At 39.1% G+C, this 16,381-nt stretch overlaps 1 protein-coding gene across 1 annotated transcript in view; it reads left to right on the top strand.

Annotated features, from left to right (window-relative positions):
* The window catches only part of Ano5 (anoctamin 5), a 62,554-nt gene that overhangs the window by 23,303 nt on the left and 22,870 nt on the right, over positions 1–16,381 (top strand). Inside the window, exons 7-11 of the mRNA XM_055608345.1 lie at positions 5,888–6,001; positions 8,210–8,322; positions 12,949–13,083; positions 13,742–13,847; positions 13,954–14,014. Of these exons, the coding sequence (XP_055464320.1) occupies positions 5,888–6,001; positions 8,210–8,322; positions 12,949–13,083; positions 13,742–13,847; positions 13,954–14,014 (529 nt within the window). The remainder of the gene's footprint in view (positions 1–5,887; positions 6,002–8,209; positions 8,323–12,948; positions 13,084–13,741; positions 13,848–13,953; positions 14,015–16,381) is intronic.

Genomic DNA, 16,381 nt, shown 5'->3' on the forward strand with positions numbered 1-16,381 from the left:
GATAGATAGATAGATAGATAGATAGATAGATAGATAGATAGATAGATAGACTTTGAGGAGCCTCAGACATTCTCTTCCCTATTAAAATCCTCCTCAACCTTCTCTGTGTATTTCTTCTCCAGCTGTAGTCCTAGGTTTTGTAAGTTCCTGAAATAAAACCCCACATGCTACTGTTTCCTTGTGTTAGGTAGGAAGAAAGCATATATATATTTTGTTACCCTGAGAATTAATTGAAGTGATTTGTAGAAAGTTTTGAACAGCCCTTACATAGCGAATGTTCAGTAAGAATTATTATCAGTCACTTGACTTTAGAAGAAAAAATTCTGGTCCCACATTGGTCTTGCATTTTGTATCTTTCCTTTGCTCATTTGTTAAATTTCATCATCTGGTTTCCAAACACTACAGACCTGTTGTTTCTTGAGACCACACATTCTCCCTCTGTAAGTAGAATAGATGGCTCATCCCACTTTCTTCCTTGTTCGTAAACAAATATTTTTTTTTATATTCACAGAAATATATAACAAAATGTAGCTCCTAGAATTTTGGTACGAAAATACAAATTGGAAAGAAAAAAAAAAACTTACTGCCTTTCCCAACAGAATTAAATTATTAAAAAAACAATATATTACACCAGAACCTTTCATGGATAAAAAGCCCACACTGTTATTTCAGAAGGCCTGGCTTCAAGCTGTAATGCTGCTGTTTCCTAAATAACATAACTTCTCTGGAAGCAGAGATCTTGCTGCTATCCCATGCTGTCATGAAAATCTAGTCAGCAACTTGTTCCCTAAATATTTGCTAATGAGAGCTGAGGATGCTGCTCATCAGCAGAGTGCCAGTTTATTGCATACAAAGCCCTGGATTTAGACTTCATCCCACCTTCTAAAAAGCAATGGCCCCCTAAGATGGATCATGAGGCTGGTCAGCATAGGGAGTTCTCTGCTATCCCTTCACCTTATCCTTTGCTTCTCGTTGTCACATGCAAACTTTGCCAATGTGTTTTCTAATAGAGAAGTAGGGCTCTGCCCTTTCTTAGTATAAAACATCAGGCTCACTATGTAGAGGACTGAGGTAGAAAGAATTCTTTCTTCCCATCCCACCCAGAACATTTTAGTATGTATAAGAACACGATGAATAAAACACAGAGCATTTCACTAGGATAGACTCTCACACTTTGAAGAATCTTCCCAAACACCATGTCCTCCAAACCTCACAGAATGAATTCATATACGATTACAGGTGATACATGCATATAATGTCCAGTCTAGAGATTTCCACATGACGTATATGTGTACACACACTATTGTAATTGAAAAAAAAAGTATGGCATTTTTAACATGAATAAAACTAGACTTAGCCACCTTTATGAGTGGAAAAACATGCACAATCATCATGAGTTTTAAATTGAATGTTTGCTTAATTCATCTGCATTGAGAGAGAAAGAGATAAGAAATTCAGTATCACTTTGGTCATAAGTCTTGCTACAAGGACCTCACTGGCTCTCAGAGTACACTAAAGGAAGGACACCAGCTTCTGTTCCATCTCTGGTGAACACATTTCATTGCTGTTATACAGGTGTGTGACCTTTGGCGGTGATTCACAGAGATCGTGTTTCCTGAATATTGGTGGAACCCTGCCCCGAGAAGCTCTATAGACCAAGTTTTCCCAGCTGTAGACAACTCCTTTGTATCTCTGTGTATCTTTAATGTGACTGTTAGAATCTTTCGCAAACATCACCAATAGACTCATGTAAGATAGTGAACTTGCAGAGCTTAAAGGTTTGTACCTGGATTCTGTCCTTCAAAGGCTCAGGCAGGAAGAAAGATTATCAGGAGTTTAAGACCAACCTGGATGACATGGTGAGTTCCAGGCAAGCCTGAGCAATAGAGTTAAAGCCCTATCTCAAAGATAGATAGATAGATAGATAGATAGATAGATAGATAGATAGATAGATAGATAGATAGATAGATGGATAGACAGACAGACATACGGACAGACAGAGGGATAGGCACACATAATAATAATACACAAAAAGATGTACAAGTAGAGAATGCTGGATATATGTTACTGTTCCCCTAACTAGCATTTCCAACATCTCTCTGGCACTCCATAGGATCCCTCTTCCCTGAGACAAAACACCACGGATATTGGTCCAGACATGTAATATTACAGTGGCCTCTATGTGATCAAGTCAAAGTCCTTCAATTTGAACCAAAAGCCAGAAGTGAGAAAGCTTAATAAGAAAGGTATGTGAAGTTCAGAGGATGGCCAGAAGCTAGGCCACTTGTCCCAGTCAGTCAAATTCTAGATGCCAGGGAACAGTTCTTAAAGGAAACAGGAAGTGTCTTGCAGTTGACAGATACACAGGAAGATGGCCTTTCAGCCTTGTTGCTGAATGTGTTATGGTCTGGATAGAAGACCAAACCTTTAAGCAAACATTTCCTTACATCAAAACCTAATACAGTGGTAAACCCTGCCCTCAATCTAGAAATCCAGAGCAGTGCAAGGAAGCTCCTGCAGAATTGCTTAAAGCCTGTGAAGACGGGTTTCTGAGGTTTCAGGGAAGAAGCTGTCCGCTGTATACCCACACAGGAGAATCAGTGTGTGCTGGCATAGGTGCTGCAGCTTGATGCCTGGAGGATCTCGGTGAGGGAATGAGTGAAGGTAACTGTACTCATTGTATGTCTTCGCCATAGGAGCACAGAGGCTGGCTCCAGAGCACCATAGGGCTGGAGGGCTGTTTTGCTAGGGCTCAGGCAGTTGATGGCTTTAAACTTTAACCCATGCTCCCACACCATTCTGGAATTCCAGTGCACATCATAACTGTGCTAGAGCATCTCTCTCCATGCTCTATGAACAGAACAACAAAGCTTGGTTGACAGCGCATCTGCCTTCAACTGGATATGTGAACTGACAGATGAAATGCACTTCTCGGAAAAGCAAGTCCTATTGTTACCGCTCAGTAACACTGCAGCCAGTCTCCTTGGAGCTCAGACAAAGAAGCATAAAATGGCTGCTTTCATGCTGCTAGCACGGCCTCCATTCTTCAGCCTGTGGATTACGAGTCTTGGGTCCTTTTATGCAACAAATGTATTTTATAAGGTTATGGCTTATAAAACACAAAGACATAGTGATCGCTCTGGTGAATCAAAAATCTTCTGGAGATTATTCATGATTTTAGATGCCATTAAAATAAGTATTTACAACTCATTGGAGATCAAAGATTAAAATTACAAAGAGCAAGCAAATTCTTGATTGCAATATGGATGGATGATTTGAGGGTGCAAGATTTTGTGGGGAAAGTACCTGCAGCTGTAGTGTAAATGGCACATGGGCCAGAATTAGAACTGAAACCTGAAAATTGCTCTGAACTGCTGTGGAGACCAAACACAGCCACCAGGAGGTTTAGGATAAAAGCCCCAGAATAGGTCCAAGAGTCCCACCAGACTGAGTGTGGCCAACAGTCCTCGTATGTTAAATAGCAAGGAAAACGGTGATGACAGACAGAAGCTAGCATTGTTTTTCTTTTCATGCTGAGGATTACTTTCCAGCTGGAGGTAACTTTTGTGCATGGTAAAAGAAAGAAATCTATTTCTTCTCAAATGCATAGTCCACCCACTTGCAGGATTTATCAAACAGCGAACTCTCTGCTTCACAGTTAAGCTTTCCTCATAACTCAAGTGTATTTACCAACCTAAAATAATAGGACTTCTCCAAAGCATATACACACAGATATATACACTAGCACAGCATTATATCTGTAGTATACATATCATAATAAACTATGTGCATATTCAGAGATTGAAATAAATATGAGAATGAAAATCAAGATAATTACACATTTGAAATAGTAATCATCACTCACCGAATTATTGAAGAAATTGGCATCAGTCTGAGGCAGATGTCACTGTGGAAGTACTTTCTGGGTAAGGGTGCGGTGGTCTATCTGACAGTCTTTTGTGATAGTGTCTATCAGGCAGCAAATGTGATTTCTCATGGACTTTTGCTGGACTGAGTTATTTAGATAGTCTTGTATCAATGCCCAAAGTTGAGCTTTATGAGTTCTGTAATTTGCAAAACACTGCCCCTCACTGTCCCCTTGTACTTCTCTTGGGATGTGCTTGCTGTAGATACCTTTCTCCCTCAGCTGACCACATACACCTCGACACCACCTTGACTCTCTAGCACCATCTCACGTGATCACCATAGTACCCTGCAGTCCTTGAGATACTCAGCTCAGTTTGTTCATTGCCAGTTTTCTATACTTCAAAGAGATGGGGCCAAAAATATAAGACACTCCAACTTCCAACTGTGACAAGAGGCTTCCTTCGGGTTTTGTTTTGACTTCTGTTCCTCTCAGAGGAGAAGAAATTTATAAATGCAAATTTTCTTGAAGAATGTCCTCAGAAAAGAAATGTGTGTGAATTAGTTCCTTTTCAGCAGAGAAAGTTCAGTTCCTTTGGGCCCATGCTCACGCTTGCATTTCTCACTTTTTGTGACTTTTTAGTATCAAGCCAACATACGCATCACACAGTCCTAGTTTGTCCCACAAATGGTTAGCAGAGCTATCTCACCTATCAGAACAAAGCACTTGAGGGCTAACTCTACCCAGCTGATTGTGCTTCTCTGTCCCTCGATTCTGACATCGGTGAACAGGAGCATGGGTGGCAGCCCCTCCCTGGTATTGTGACTTCCTGGACATTCCTTTTCTCTCTCTACAAGAGAACAGCCCTCTCTGCTTTTCCCAGTGCATGTGGATCTGCCTAGGTGTTCTTCTCATTGCAGAGGCCACCTGTCCTCCACAAAAATCCCTCTGAATAAAGTCATTCTTAGCCAAATCTAAAGTTTTTGACAATATTATGCATAACATGATGCCACCACATTGTATATCTCCTTATACATTAGAATACATTCTCCACTTTGTTAATGTCAGGGGCAGAGTTCTTACCTTGGTGACTATTTCCTAAGGTAATAAATCAGAGCATATAAAACAATATTTATGATTGATTCATAACCATCAAGTTACATTAGCAAGACTGAATATTAAGTGCCCTTCAGACAGATGATCAGATTAGATGATGACAATCCCATGTCATCCAATGACAATAGACAGGATCCACCAGTTAATCTTTGAGAGATGGAATAAGAGAAAAGGGGGTTGAGCAGTATGTGTCTAACACAGTGAGAGAAGGACCAAATTCAGAAAGCAGGAAAAGTAGGCATTCTGACAAGCTGCTGGGGGTTGATGAAAATGCCATCACAGGAAACATCAAAGAGAAAGAGGTAACTAGAGGTAATTAGAAGGTGGAAAAAGAAATAAGACCCACTTAAGTTAGTCAGTACAAGCCCATGTCAGGCAAAGAGCCCATATATATCACCGGAGTAATTGGCTGAAGAAATACAGAAAACGGCCTGGCTACATATCAATTTGGTCTTATATTTCTCCAAGTGAGCTATTAACAATGGTACTTGAAATGCTGATTCTTGTAAAAACTTATGGTGAATCAGATTCTCAGAGAAATTTGAGACAACAGAAGAAAAACAAATGATGATTCATCAACCCCTGGCCCCCAGCAAGGCAGTGGGGTACTGTCAGAACCTACCTGCCAATTCTATAGAACTCCTCAATCTATGTCTTCTCACAATCCATGAATACAAGCTTTCTCCTGTAGTCAGAACCCATGTCCATTCCTAGGAGACACTGTTCGCTTTTGATTTTCAAAGTGTGAAAAAGCGAGAAGGTGCTGAGGTCTCTTCATACTTAGCTTATAGGTTTAGTGTGCTGAGTCCATTGCATTCTTACCTCACAGATATAACACACTTGAGGCCTCTGCATACTTACCTCACAGACTTAAGGCACTGAGGTCCCTGCGTACTTAACTTGCAGGTTTACTATATTCTGTCACGATGCCCTTTTGGAGAAGAAGAGGGGAAGAAAAAGATTGGTATTGAAAGACTGCTAAATACGAAAACTTATTCATCTGCCTTCCCGCTCCATGACGTGAGTATCAGAGACCTCCATAATGCAGAGCCCATTTCCTTTCTCAGAGACTGTCTTCCTGAGGGATGAAATAATTGTCCAGTTTTTTCCATTTTTTTATGAACTGCTTAGTTCTCCTTCATGATGCGAAAATTTCCAGATTCCATGCTTCCAGACTGAGAACTGCACCAGCAAGTATTGCTCGTGCAGACACTTCCCATCACGTCTTTTTAACAGTCATTTATATTTGCACACAATACTTTCTTTAGGCTCCATTTTGGAAATGGTAGTTATATTTTAAAAATTCCATGACTTAATACTCAGACATTTTAACATATCTTTTCTTATTCATTTTGATTTTTTTAAAAGAGTAGATGGACTCATTTATCCATCAAATAAAGAACTAGTTTCAGTAATGTGGAAAGCATTTTCCTGGGTATTCTTTTCACACAACCATGAGTCGAAGCTCAGAGATAAGGGATTATCTGTATATGAAGCAGATATATAACTGCACTAGGTATTGAGGATGTCAGTCATTAGAAGTATTTTTACTAAAAACCAAAATTCTAAAGACTTTTACATTGAAACTGATGACTCATTGCACAAAATTATAGAGTCCTATGTGCTTTACAAAGAGGTGACTGTTAGCATGTTGAGGCTAATTAGCCAAACCTGAGAGTAGCCTGGCAACCTGGAGCTTTTCTGGGAGTGGGAGAGGAGGAATATTTGCATTTGAATGGTTTAAGTATAGTCAGTTTCGCTGTGGTTTCATGGCAGTTATCTGAGGTTGGAAATGTCTGTTCACCACTTTGAGACCACCCCTTGGATCTCATTTCTCCTGTTTCAATAGCACTCTGTCCTAGCTGGAAAAGAGTTTTATATGATGCATTTCCTGCAAGAAATAAATCCTTCCTTGTGGAGTAGAAACAGATATTTCCATTGGAACAAATGGGAGACATTTTTGTCTATTTTCAGTACTGATTGCTTGATGGTTGCATTAAGTGATATTTTCTCTATTTTTCTTTTACTGAAAATAGATTTTTTTCATAAAATATATTCTGATTATGGTTTCTGCTCCCCCAAGTACTCGCCTCCCACCTGAGTCCACACCTCTTCCATCTCTCATTAGAAATGATTTTTAGAAGCCTGTAGCCAAACTTTACCACATGACTTAAACTGCAACCAAGCAATCAACACTGTGAAATATGACTTAAAGATGGTTCTACCAGGACTACTTTGACTTGTTTCCTGTAGGTTAGAGTACCAATTTCATACGAGAATTTTCCCTTTCAACCAGCATGTGATTCTTTAATATAAGGATGTAGAAACTGTCCACCCTCCCCTAATACCTCTTCGCCAAGATGTCCACAGTCTTCATCCTGTGATTGAAGAACTATGTGGGGATTACAGATTCAAAATACCGCTGACAAGTGGGCTGATGATATAGAAGGATCCATTTACTTTGGTATATATGTTGCCAGGCATTCTTTGCCAATTTTTCTTTACAAAGTTGTTTTTTTTTTCTTTTTACATATTACAAAGGAATTTTGTTCACTTTTGTACCTGAAAGACATTGATTCTCTTAACCCATTGCTCAGTTATAAATCCAGCTCCTGTCCTGGTTCCAGGTTATTTCAGTCAGCACAGCCTCATTGTTCATTAGAAATGAGTGGCACCAAGTTGTCCTTAGAGGCAGCTGGACTTCAACCTCTTCTGTTTAGAATGGAAATTTTTAAATGGTGGCTTTTCTCTTGTGTGCTTTTTAGAGTGATGTTTTACACCACCTCCAAACACTATCCTAAGGGCACTGTCTTTAAGCTTTATTTCTCAAACATCAGTTGTGTTGCTACTGAACAACAAAAAGCTTGAATTCGTGTAATGTAAAATGCCACATTTTATCCTAATTTTCACTTGTGTTAATCTTGAAGCTGAATACTCACTCTGCACTGCCTCACCAGTTCTCAAGTACACATTTTTTTTTAATGAATTAAGCAGTTACTTGCATAAGTGGCATTTTGCTTGTTTGACCAACTTAATAAATCACTCTGACTGTGGTTTTGATAACTTTAGTAAATGATTTTATGTGAGTGGAATATGAGTTAGAAATCTACCATTTAAAGATGGTATGAGCTTTGTCCACTGGCTGCCTTTCCACAGAGCCTCTCTTCCCCCTTAATCATCTATGTGTCTCTTGCTTTCTCCTCTTATCCTCTCCTTGTCTGTGAGCAGGGCCAATATTGGAAGCCATCAAAAACTTCTTACATCAATGAAAGGTACATCCTTTGCAAGAACTGGGCTCGGTTTTCCTACTTTTACAAGGAGCAACCTTTTAATTTGATTCGGTAAGTTCATTCAGCATTGTGACTGTTAAAAGCCAATGATATGATCTCTGTTCATAGTTCTATGGTAGGCTACTATGTGCACTGCTCTTGTTACTCACGGCATTTCAGAGCCTCTCTTTACTGTGAATTGTTCATTTGGAAGCTCAAAAGTTGCCACACCTGTGATGAGGAGAATTCAGCATAGCGGTTACGGGCCAGGACCTAGCACTTAGCTAGGTTGAAGTCAGCCTGATTCCTGCCTTGTACAAGCACACACGCTTGGTCATGGTACTGAAATGCCGTGTGGGTCATCTCTAACATGAAAATGATGCTTTATTTTCCTTTGAAAATTCGGTGTGATTTCTTTACATTTTAGTTTAAGTACATATACTAATTTTGTTTTACTTCCAGAGTAGAAGAATTTAGAAAAAGGAGAAACTGACCTGTGAATGTTGGTGTGTTGCTCTCAGAGATCTGTAGAGTTCTTGGTTATATAATCTCAACATATTTAAAACATGCTGTAATCAATGCATAATAAATAATAGAATGAAAAGGTATATGTGGATGTTTTTTAATTTTGTCTTATAACTTTTGTACTTGAAATTGTTTCCAAATGAGAACTATAATAAAACAAAGAGAGAGAGCTCAGAAATAGACTCTTGTATAACAATCACTTGACGTTTCAGCTGAGAACCCCATGTGGGAAAAGGCATTGTTGTGGTTAAATGAAGCTAGCACAGGTGGATGGGCATGTGCAAGATGTGTATCTGTACCTTTTCCAGTGCATAAATATAAATGTAGATTGATCAGAGGAAAAAGTGTCAGTATAGGCTTCTTAGGTCAGACACAGCATACAAGATAATGAGTATATTTGGTTAAAGACATAGTATACCACAACAAAAAATATGTACAATAAGCATATAAGTGAAGGACACTCATCTAGTATATAGGAGGGACTCATGTGATAATGGAGAATTTGACAAAAGGGCATAGCAGTTACTTCATCAGAGAACTATGCTCATGGATGAAGCAGCCCATGAAGAAACCTATGGATAGTCTCCCATGGGGAAATAGAAAATCAGTGTCATTGAGTGGCACCACACTCCTGCCAGCAAATGCAAAATCAAAGACCACACAAGAAACCATCTGAGGCAGGAAGTCATTTGAAATCCCAAATACCACTGGTGGGAATGCATGGGCAAACCCTTTGTCAACCCTTTGTCTTATGAAGTTAAATGCATTCTCTCTTAATGATGCACTAGTTCTGCCCACAAATGTGTAGCCAAGAAAAATGAAGAATCTGTCCATGGAGAAATCACATTTGAATATGGAAAGCAACTTAGCTGGTAATAAAGAGAAACTGGGAAGAGTGAGACATCTAAGAACAGGAGTTGTATAATAAGTCAAATATCTATACCCAAACTTTGCGAGATCCTGTATCAAAACAACAACAGAAACTGTAGTAATAGCTTAGCATCTAAGGGCACCTGCTGCTCTTCCAGAGGACACAAGTTTGGTTTCTAGAACCTACATTTGAGTGAGTCCAAGAAACAACTACCTATAACTTCAGCTGGGGGTGTCCAATGCTTTCTTCTGGCATCTGTGAGCATTGCACTGCTATGCACATTTACACAGACACACTGACACACACAATTAAAAATTAGACTAGTAAAAATAACAGAAAAACGACAAAAATGAAGTCATGAATGTGGGAAAGAACTTGAGGTGAATATTAGAGAGGAAGATTATGCTAATCAGAATGCACATTGTGTATGTATGAAATTGTCAAAGAATAACTACAAGAGCATACAAAGCAAGATGAGGACCAAGGCTGCAAACTAGTGTTTAGGACACTCAGTGGAAGTTACTCACACATAAAGGTTTAACTGTTACTATATACTTTTAAGTTTACTCATCAAGTCCAAAGTTTAGTAAAAAACTTTCTATCCTTCATTTTATGTACATAATAAATTCCCATTTTATCCAATTCAGGAAATGGCTTAGTGGTTTCCCACATTGAGACTAATAATAATTATAGGCCTGCAGGCCTTTATGTATGCTTTTTTATATGACTGAGAATCATTCTTGAAATTTGAAAGGGAGATGAAAGTAGTCATTTAAAAGCTAAGCACAAAAGTTGTCGAAGTAACCAACCATGATCTGATTGATATTAAGCTCCACTCCACAAGACCAAGAACCTGAGACTAGATAGGTCATGAACCTAGGAAAAAAACTAAAGGAACACAGCAATAGGGTGAGTCCGTAATGACATTCTGCTATGATCAAAGATCAGTGCCTTGCTCAGCCATCATCAAAGAAGCTTCCTTCTGCAGTAGATGGGAGCAAATCCAGACTCACAATGTGAGACAATGTGAGAGATATTCAATCCTAAATGGGATGCCTCCATCAAATACCTCCCCTCACTGCTCAGGGAACTCTGAAGAAGTGGAGGCAGAAAGATTGTAAGAGTCAAAGGGAATGGAGGACACCAAGGAGACAAGGCCCTCTAAACATACTGATGCACATATGAACTCATAGAGGCTATGGCAGCCTGCATAGGGCCTGCATAGGTCTGAGCCAGATAGGCTCCAAGTATTGAAAGGACAAATAGACACAAGTTCCCACCTTAACCCAGAAACTATATCCAATTGATGACTACTCACAAAGTAAAAATTAGTGTTCTCCAACAAGGGTCTCATCCAGGACACAAACAGCACTGAAGGGCCGGATGTTATGCTCAGCAGTAGACGGCCAACACAAAATGAGTTCTATAGTATTTTTGCAAGTTTTCAGTCCTACAGTGCTTTGTTTGGATTTTTAATTGTTTCTTTGTTTTACCTTACAGATCTTTTGCTTATATATTAAGGTTTCCGATTTTGTTTTTATGAATTCTCTCTCTGTGTGTGAATGTGCGTGTCTCAGTGTCTATATGTGTTTCTTGCTCTTTTCCTTTGGCTTTTATTATTCTTCTGTTTGTTTTGTACTATTTTGGTTTGTCTGGTTTTGTTTTTCTTATTCTGTTTTATTATTTTTTAGATGACTGTTTATATTCTATTGAGAGAGAGAAAAAAGGGTATTTATTTGGGTGAGAAGGATCTGGGAGGATTTAGGGGAGATGAATTGTAATCAGAATATACTATGAAAAAAAAGCTATCAATTTCCTTCTTTTTTGTTTTTTGTTTTGTTTTTGTTTGTTTTTTGAGACAGCATTTCTCTGTGTAGCCTTGGCTGTCCTGGACTCACTCTGTAGACCAGTCTGGCTTCCAACCCATAGAAATCTGCCTGCCTCTGCTTCCCTGAGTGCTGGGATTACAGGGGTGTGCCATGGCACCTGGCTCCATCAATTTCCAAAAACAGAAAAATTTCAAAGAAGGAAAAACAAACCAAAGCGTAATTTTTCAAGATATTCAGGTTCTTCGTGATTCCTGAGAATATTTGTACCTGTGGCATCCGGGCACTTGTTGTGCCTCCTAAAATGGTTCTGTCAACTTCAAACAGCAAAAGGAGAGCAAATAAAGTATGTCAAAAATAAAATACTTAGTACTTAAATTTAGTGGAGGGGAGGCTGGGCCTGGAGGTTTGCTAAGAATACAAAGCTAGTCTTGGTACAGAGTGAGACTGTCTCAAAAAAAGAAGAGACAGAAAGGAAAAGAGAAAGGAATAGTAGCGTCCTTTTTTGTGGGGTTGGTGCTATGCAGTATTATAGCAATTGCTTGATTCTTTAGTAAAATCTCAGAGAGGTATAGAGCCATTCACATTTACCGTGGGGAAACTGTCAGCAGTCGATTGCTTAGGGACTATATCGGCATTGTGGGGAAAACAAAAAAACAACACTACAAAAAGTGTTTGTCAACATTGAAAAGGAAACATGAAACACACAGCAGACACCTTTTCAATTAGAAAAGTTTCGAATGCTGAAGAATTAATATGTAGCATGAGAAATCTATTTAAAATCTGCTTAAAATAGTCGCTGTGGGAAATGACATTTATGTTCCTTTTGCTTACTCACTCTGGTCTCCTCCCAGGGCAAGGTGGGGAACTGCAGGTCAGTATCTTCAGTTCTCAAATTATTAAGCAGTAAACTTTGAAACCCTTGTGTGTGTGTGTGTGTGTGTGTGTGTGTGAAGTCTGTCCATATCAGAAGCTATGTGAAGGTCACAGAACTGGTGATGAATTCTCTGAGGCAGGGAGGTCCATGAGGCTGGACTCAGTTAAACCAGACTATGAGTGCAAGCAGGTATGAGGAGCCACACTATAGACTTTGCCACTCTGTGAAGCAAGGGTTGCGGTTACACCCGAGTGCCATTGCAACTGTCAAACTCCAACTGTCAAAAAGAGGCAAGATGAACATTCATGCAGATCGTGTCTGCCATCTTAAGCTGCCAATTGCCACACGTTACATCCCATTGTATAATAATTTGTTATTTATTTTATATTTAATAACTTAAAATGGATAAAAACTTTAACATTATCAAGTTCTCAATATGATATTATTTAGAATTTAAATTCTATTCCATTGGTTTTCTTTTCATATGGGCTATATTTTTTTTTTAACCATTACTACTATGAACTTTGCTTGCCAGAGTGAAGCCAGTGCACGTGTCCCTCAGTTTTCTACCAGCCTCTGACTTTGACTCTCTATCACAGGGATTATTATGGAGAAAAAATCGGTATCTATTTTGTGTTCCTCGGGTATTACACAGAAATGTTGTTGGTTGCAGCTGTGGTTGGCTTAGCCTGCTTCATCTACGGCTTGTTATCAATGGAAACTAACCAATCTAGGTGAGCACAAGAGACCAGCTGAGTAGTGGCTGCCCTTGTCTCGGCTTCTACACCCTCTTTATTTTCCCCACATTTACCCCAAAAATGCTTCCTTGTGGCAGCAGGTAATATTGTCCTTACCTGGAGCTTTGTGGAATCTGCCTTTTTATTGTTGTTTTTGTTTTTGCTGCATTTATTCTTTTTATTGCTTGAGACTTTCATACATGCCTATAATGCGTTTTGATTAAACCCACCCCTACCTCTTCAACTCCTCCATTACGCTCAGCCATTTTCCTTCCCAATTTCCTGTGTTCATTTTAAAACCCGCGAGTTCATGGGATGATTTTGACCTCATGTGCATGCACAAAGGGGAGCATATCTCTGAAGAAAACTGACTCTCCATCCCCGGCACCTGTCATACAGCTCTTCAGCCAGGAGTGGGACATCATGATTCTGCAGCCTTCCCCCATCCTGGCATATTATCTGGTTTGATCCTGCTTAGGTCTTCTCCAGCAGACTGTGTTTAAAAAGTGTGGTATAAGGACTCTGTTCCCTAGAGTACACTTAAAAGACTACAGAACCATTTACTTCATCCCCACTTTTGTTGGGAGTGGAAGCATGTTGAGCATTCTGGTGAGACTCCAAACTACATTTTTTTTTATCTGACTTCTTTGGGTAGCATTGAAATCTGCGACCCCAAAATCGGAGGCCAGATGATCATGTGCCCACTTTGTGATGAAATGTGTGATTACTGGAGACTGAACACCACGTGTTTGCACTCAAAGGTAAGTGTGCACATGTCGTATGGTGGGATGAAGACTGGAGCCTCCTTCCTTCCCGTGGGGACATGTTTCATATTAAGTGGTTTTTATGGTGGTGTTGCTTTTACAGTTCTCTCATCTGTTTGATAATGAGTCAACCGTGTTCTTTGCAATCTTCATGGGGATCTGGGGTGAGTGCAAAGTCTTCTCCAAAAGAGTTTTCTTTGTTTTATGACTTTCATGAACTTACCACATTTTGTCTAATCTGCTGTGTAATTTGAGCAACTGATTGTTGTTTGTTTGTTTTCTTTTTACCATTAGAAATAATCCTGGAAAAAAAAACTCTTTCCTTTTTTAAGACAAAAAATCTTATAGAGTGCAGATTGGCCTTGAAGTCTCTGTGTAGCTTAGGGTGACTTTGAACTTCTGACCTTCCTGATTCTGCCTCCTAAATTCTATGATTACTGGTGTGTACCACACACCAAGTTTATGTGGTTCTAGGGATAGACCAGGGCCTTGTTCACACTAGGCCAACACTCCACATTGAGCTATGTCCCCAGCTCCTAAAACAAAGTTTTTTATATTTATAAAATAACTGTCAAAGAATAATTCTGACAGTGTGAATTTGCAGAGAAAATTTATATTTGCAACTTAAAAGCTTTGCTGTACACCTGTATAATTACATAAAATGGGACTTTTATCATGCAGACTTGGGTCTCATTTTTCAATAGCAGAGACGCTAGAGGCTGGCGGTCTCTTTAATCACATGTGATTTGATAGATGATATGTCATTTCATTCTACTTTCTATCTGCAGTTTTTTTTGGTCACAAATGATTTTGATTTTCACTAATCATTGGACTTCCTTTGCCACCGAAAGCATTTTTAGTGCTGTAATACTTTGTTAGTGTTTATGTTTAAAATAAAAAAAAGGACTCCTTTGCACAAATATTGCAGATATTTCTAAACTCATAATTTACATTCCATCTCCTGGTCAGGAGAACCTTTATTTATTTTTTATTTTTTGATCTGTTATTTATGTATTTATTTTTCTAAGATTTTTTTTTTACACTTTATTCACTTTGTATCCCCACATAGGCCCCACCCTCCTCCCCTCCAGATCTCACCCTCCCACCCCCTTCTTTATGCATGCCCCTCCCCAAGTTCACTGATAGGGGAGGTCCTCCTCTCCTTCCTTCTGATCTTAGTCTATCAGATCACATCCGGAGTGGCTGCATTGCAGGAGAACCTTTATTATGTAACCAAGTCATAAGCATTTCTTTCTAACTTTTCTCAAGCTGTGTGTTTCTGTAGCTCACCTAAGATGTGAAGCTACACACAGTTTATGCCAGAAATGCAGTAGTTTCATTCTATGAAGTTTTGACTGTAATTTGTCAGGTTCTACAGTATCCACTGTAGGGCAGATAGTACTCTACATGCAGATGGTGAAATGTGCCTGTGTATTGCCTTTATCTCGAAGCAGATACACATAACTCATGACTCCAGTCACTGGTCTATCTGTCACTTTAGAACAAGCATCTTCATGATTTTAGTTTCCAGAGTTTCAGGGCTAGACATGTTTGTGCTCAAGTGTATGTTGAATACTGTCCTTCCTTCCCTGGCCCCATCTTTCTTTCTCTCTCTCAACTACACTTGATCCTTGGACCTCTTTTTGATTTTTTTTTTTTTTATATCGAGTCAGGAAGTTTCCCAGGCTTGTCTTGAACTCAGTCTAAGTGAAGCAGGCCTTGAACTAGCCAGTGTCCTGTTTCAGTCTCCTAGTCAGCTGAGAGGACAGGCTGGTACCTTCCACCATGCTGTAATACCTAAGTCCTGTGTAAGCTCAATCAAAAATGCACAAACCGAGGGTCTCTATAATTTACAAAAGTTATTTTACAATGATACAAATCTTCAGATCCTTGTGAATTTACGTAATCTCAAGAAACCCATAGAAATTATGATTGTAGTTTGGGTTTTAGAATAAATCTTTTCTATTTTCATGCATGTACTTTTGCTAACTATTTTTCCACCATGTGACATCTTTTGTCCCTGTTTACCTGGCTTTCTTAATTTTTTTACAGAGTGGCAAACTTTGACATGAGAAGGGTGTAACTACTCAGTGAACCTATGAGTCACAAGTATGTGGTTTGTTTCCACAACACGGTCATCAAATATTGCTGCTAAAATTTATACCAGTTTTAGTGTTTAGCTAATGTCAAGATGAAGTATTATGGCAGATTACCTGAATGAGGAGGCAGTGTCGATGATCTAGAAATTTACAACTTTAACTATTATGAAATTAACTTGAATTTTCATAGTGAATAATTTCTGCGTCACGACTTAACGTCAAAACAGTAGTCACTGATAAACATGCCATCAAAAATGGGCACCATTTTCAACTGACAACATGCAAACTCCTCCGCAAACAAATGATTAAAAGCAGAAGTGAAGGTTTCTTTCCTAAGAGTCGTTTTTACTATGATCAGTTCTGTGTGCACATATGCATACATGTGCTTACATACACTGGGTTCCCAACATGTCAACAAGAGGGCATTGATCT

The sequence above is a fragment of the Psammomys obesus genome, unplaced genomic scaffold (assembly GCF_907164565.1).
Source record: "Psammomys obesus unplaced genomic scaffold, mPsaObe1.curated_primary_1811, whole genome shotgun sequence".
Classification (NCBI taxonomy): Eukaryota; Metazoa; Chordata; class Mammalia; order Rodentia; family Muridae; genus Psammomys; species Psammomys obesus.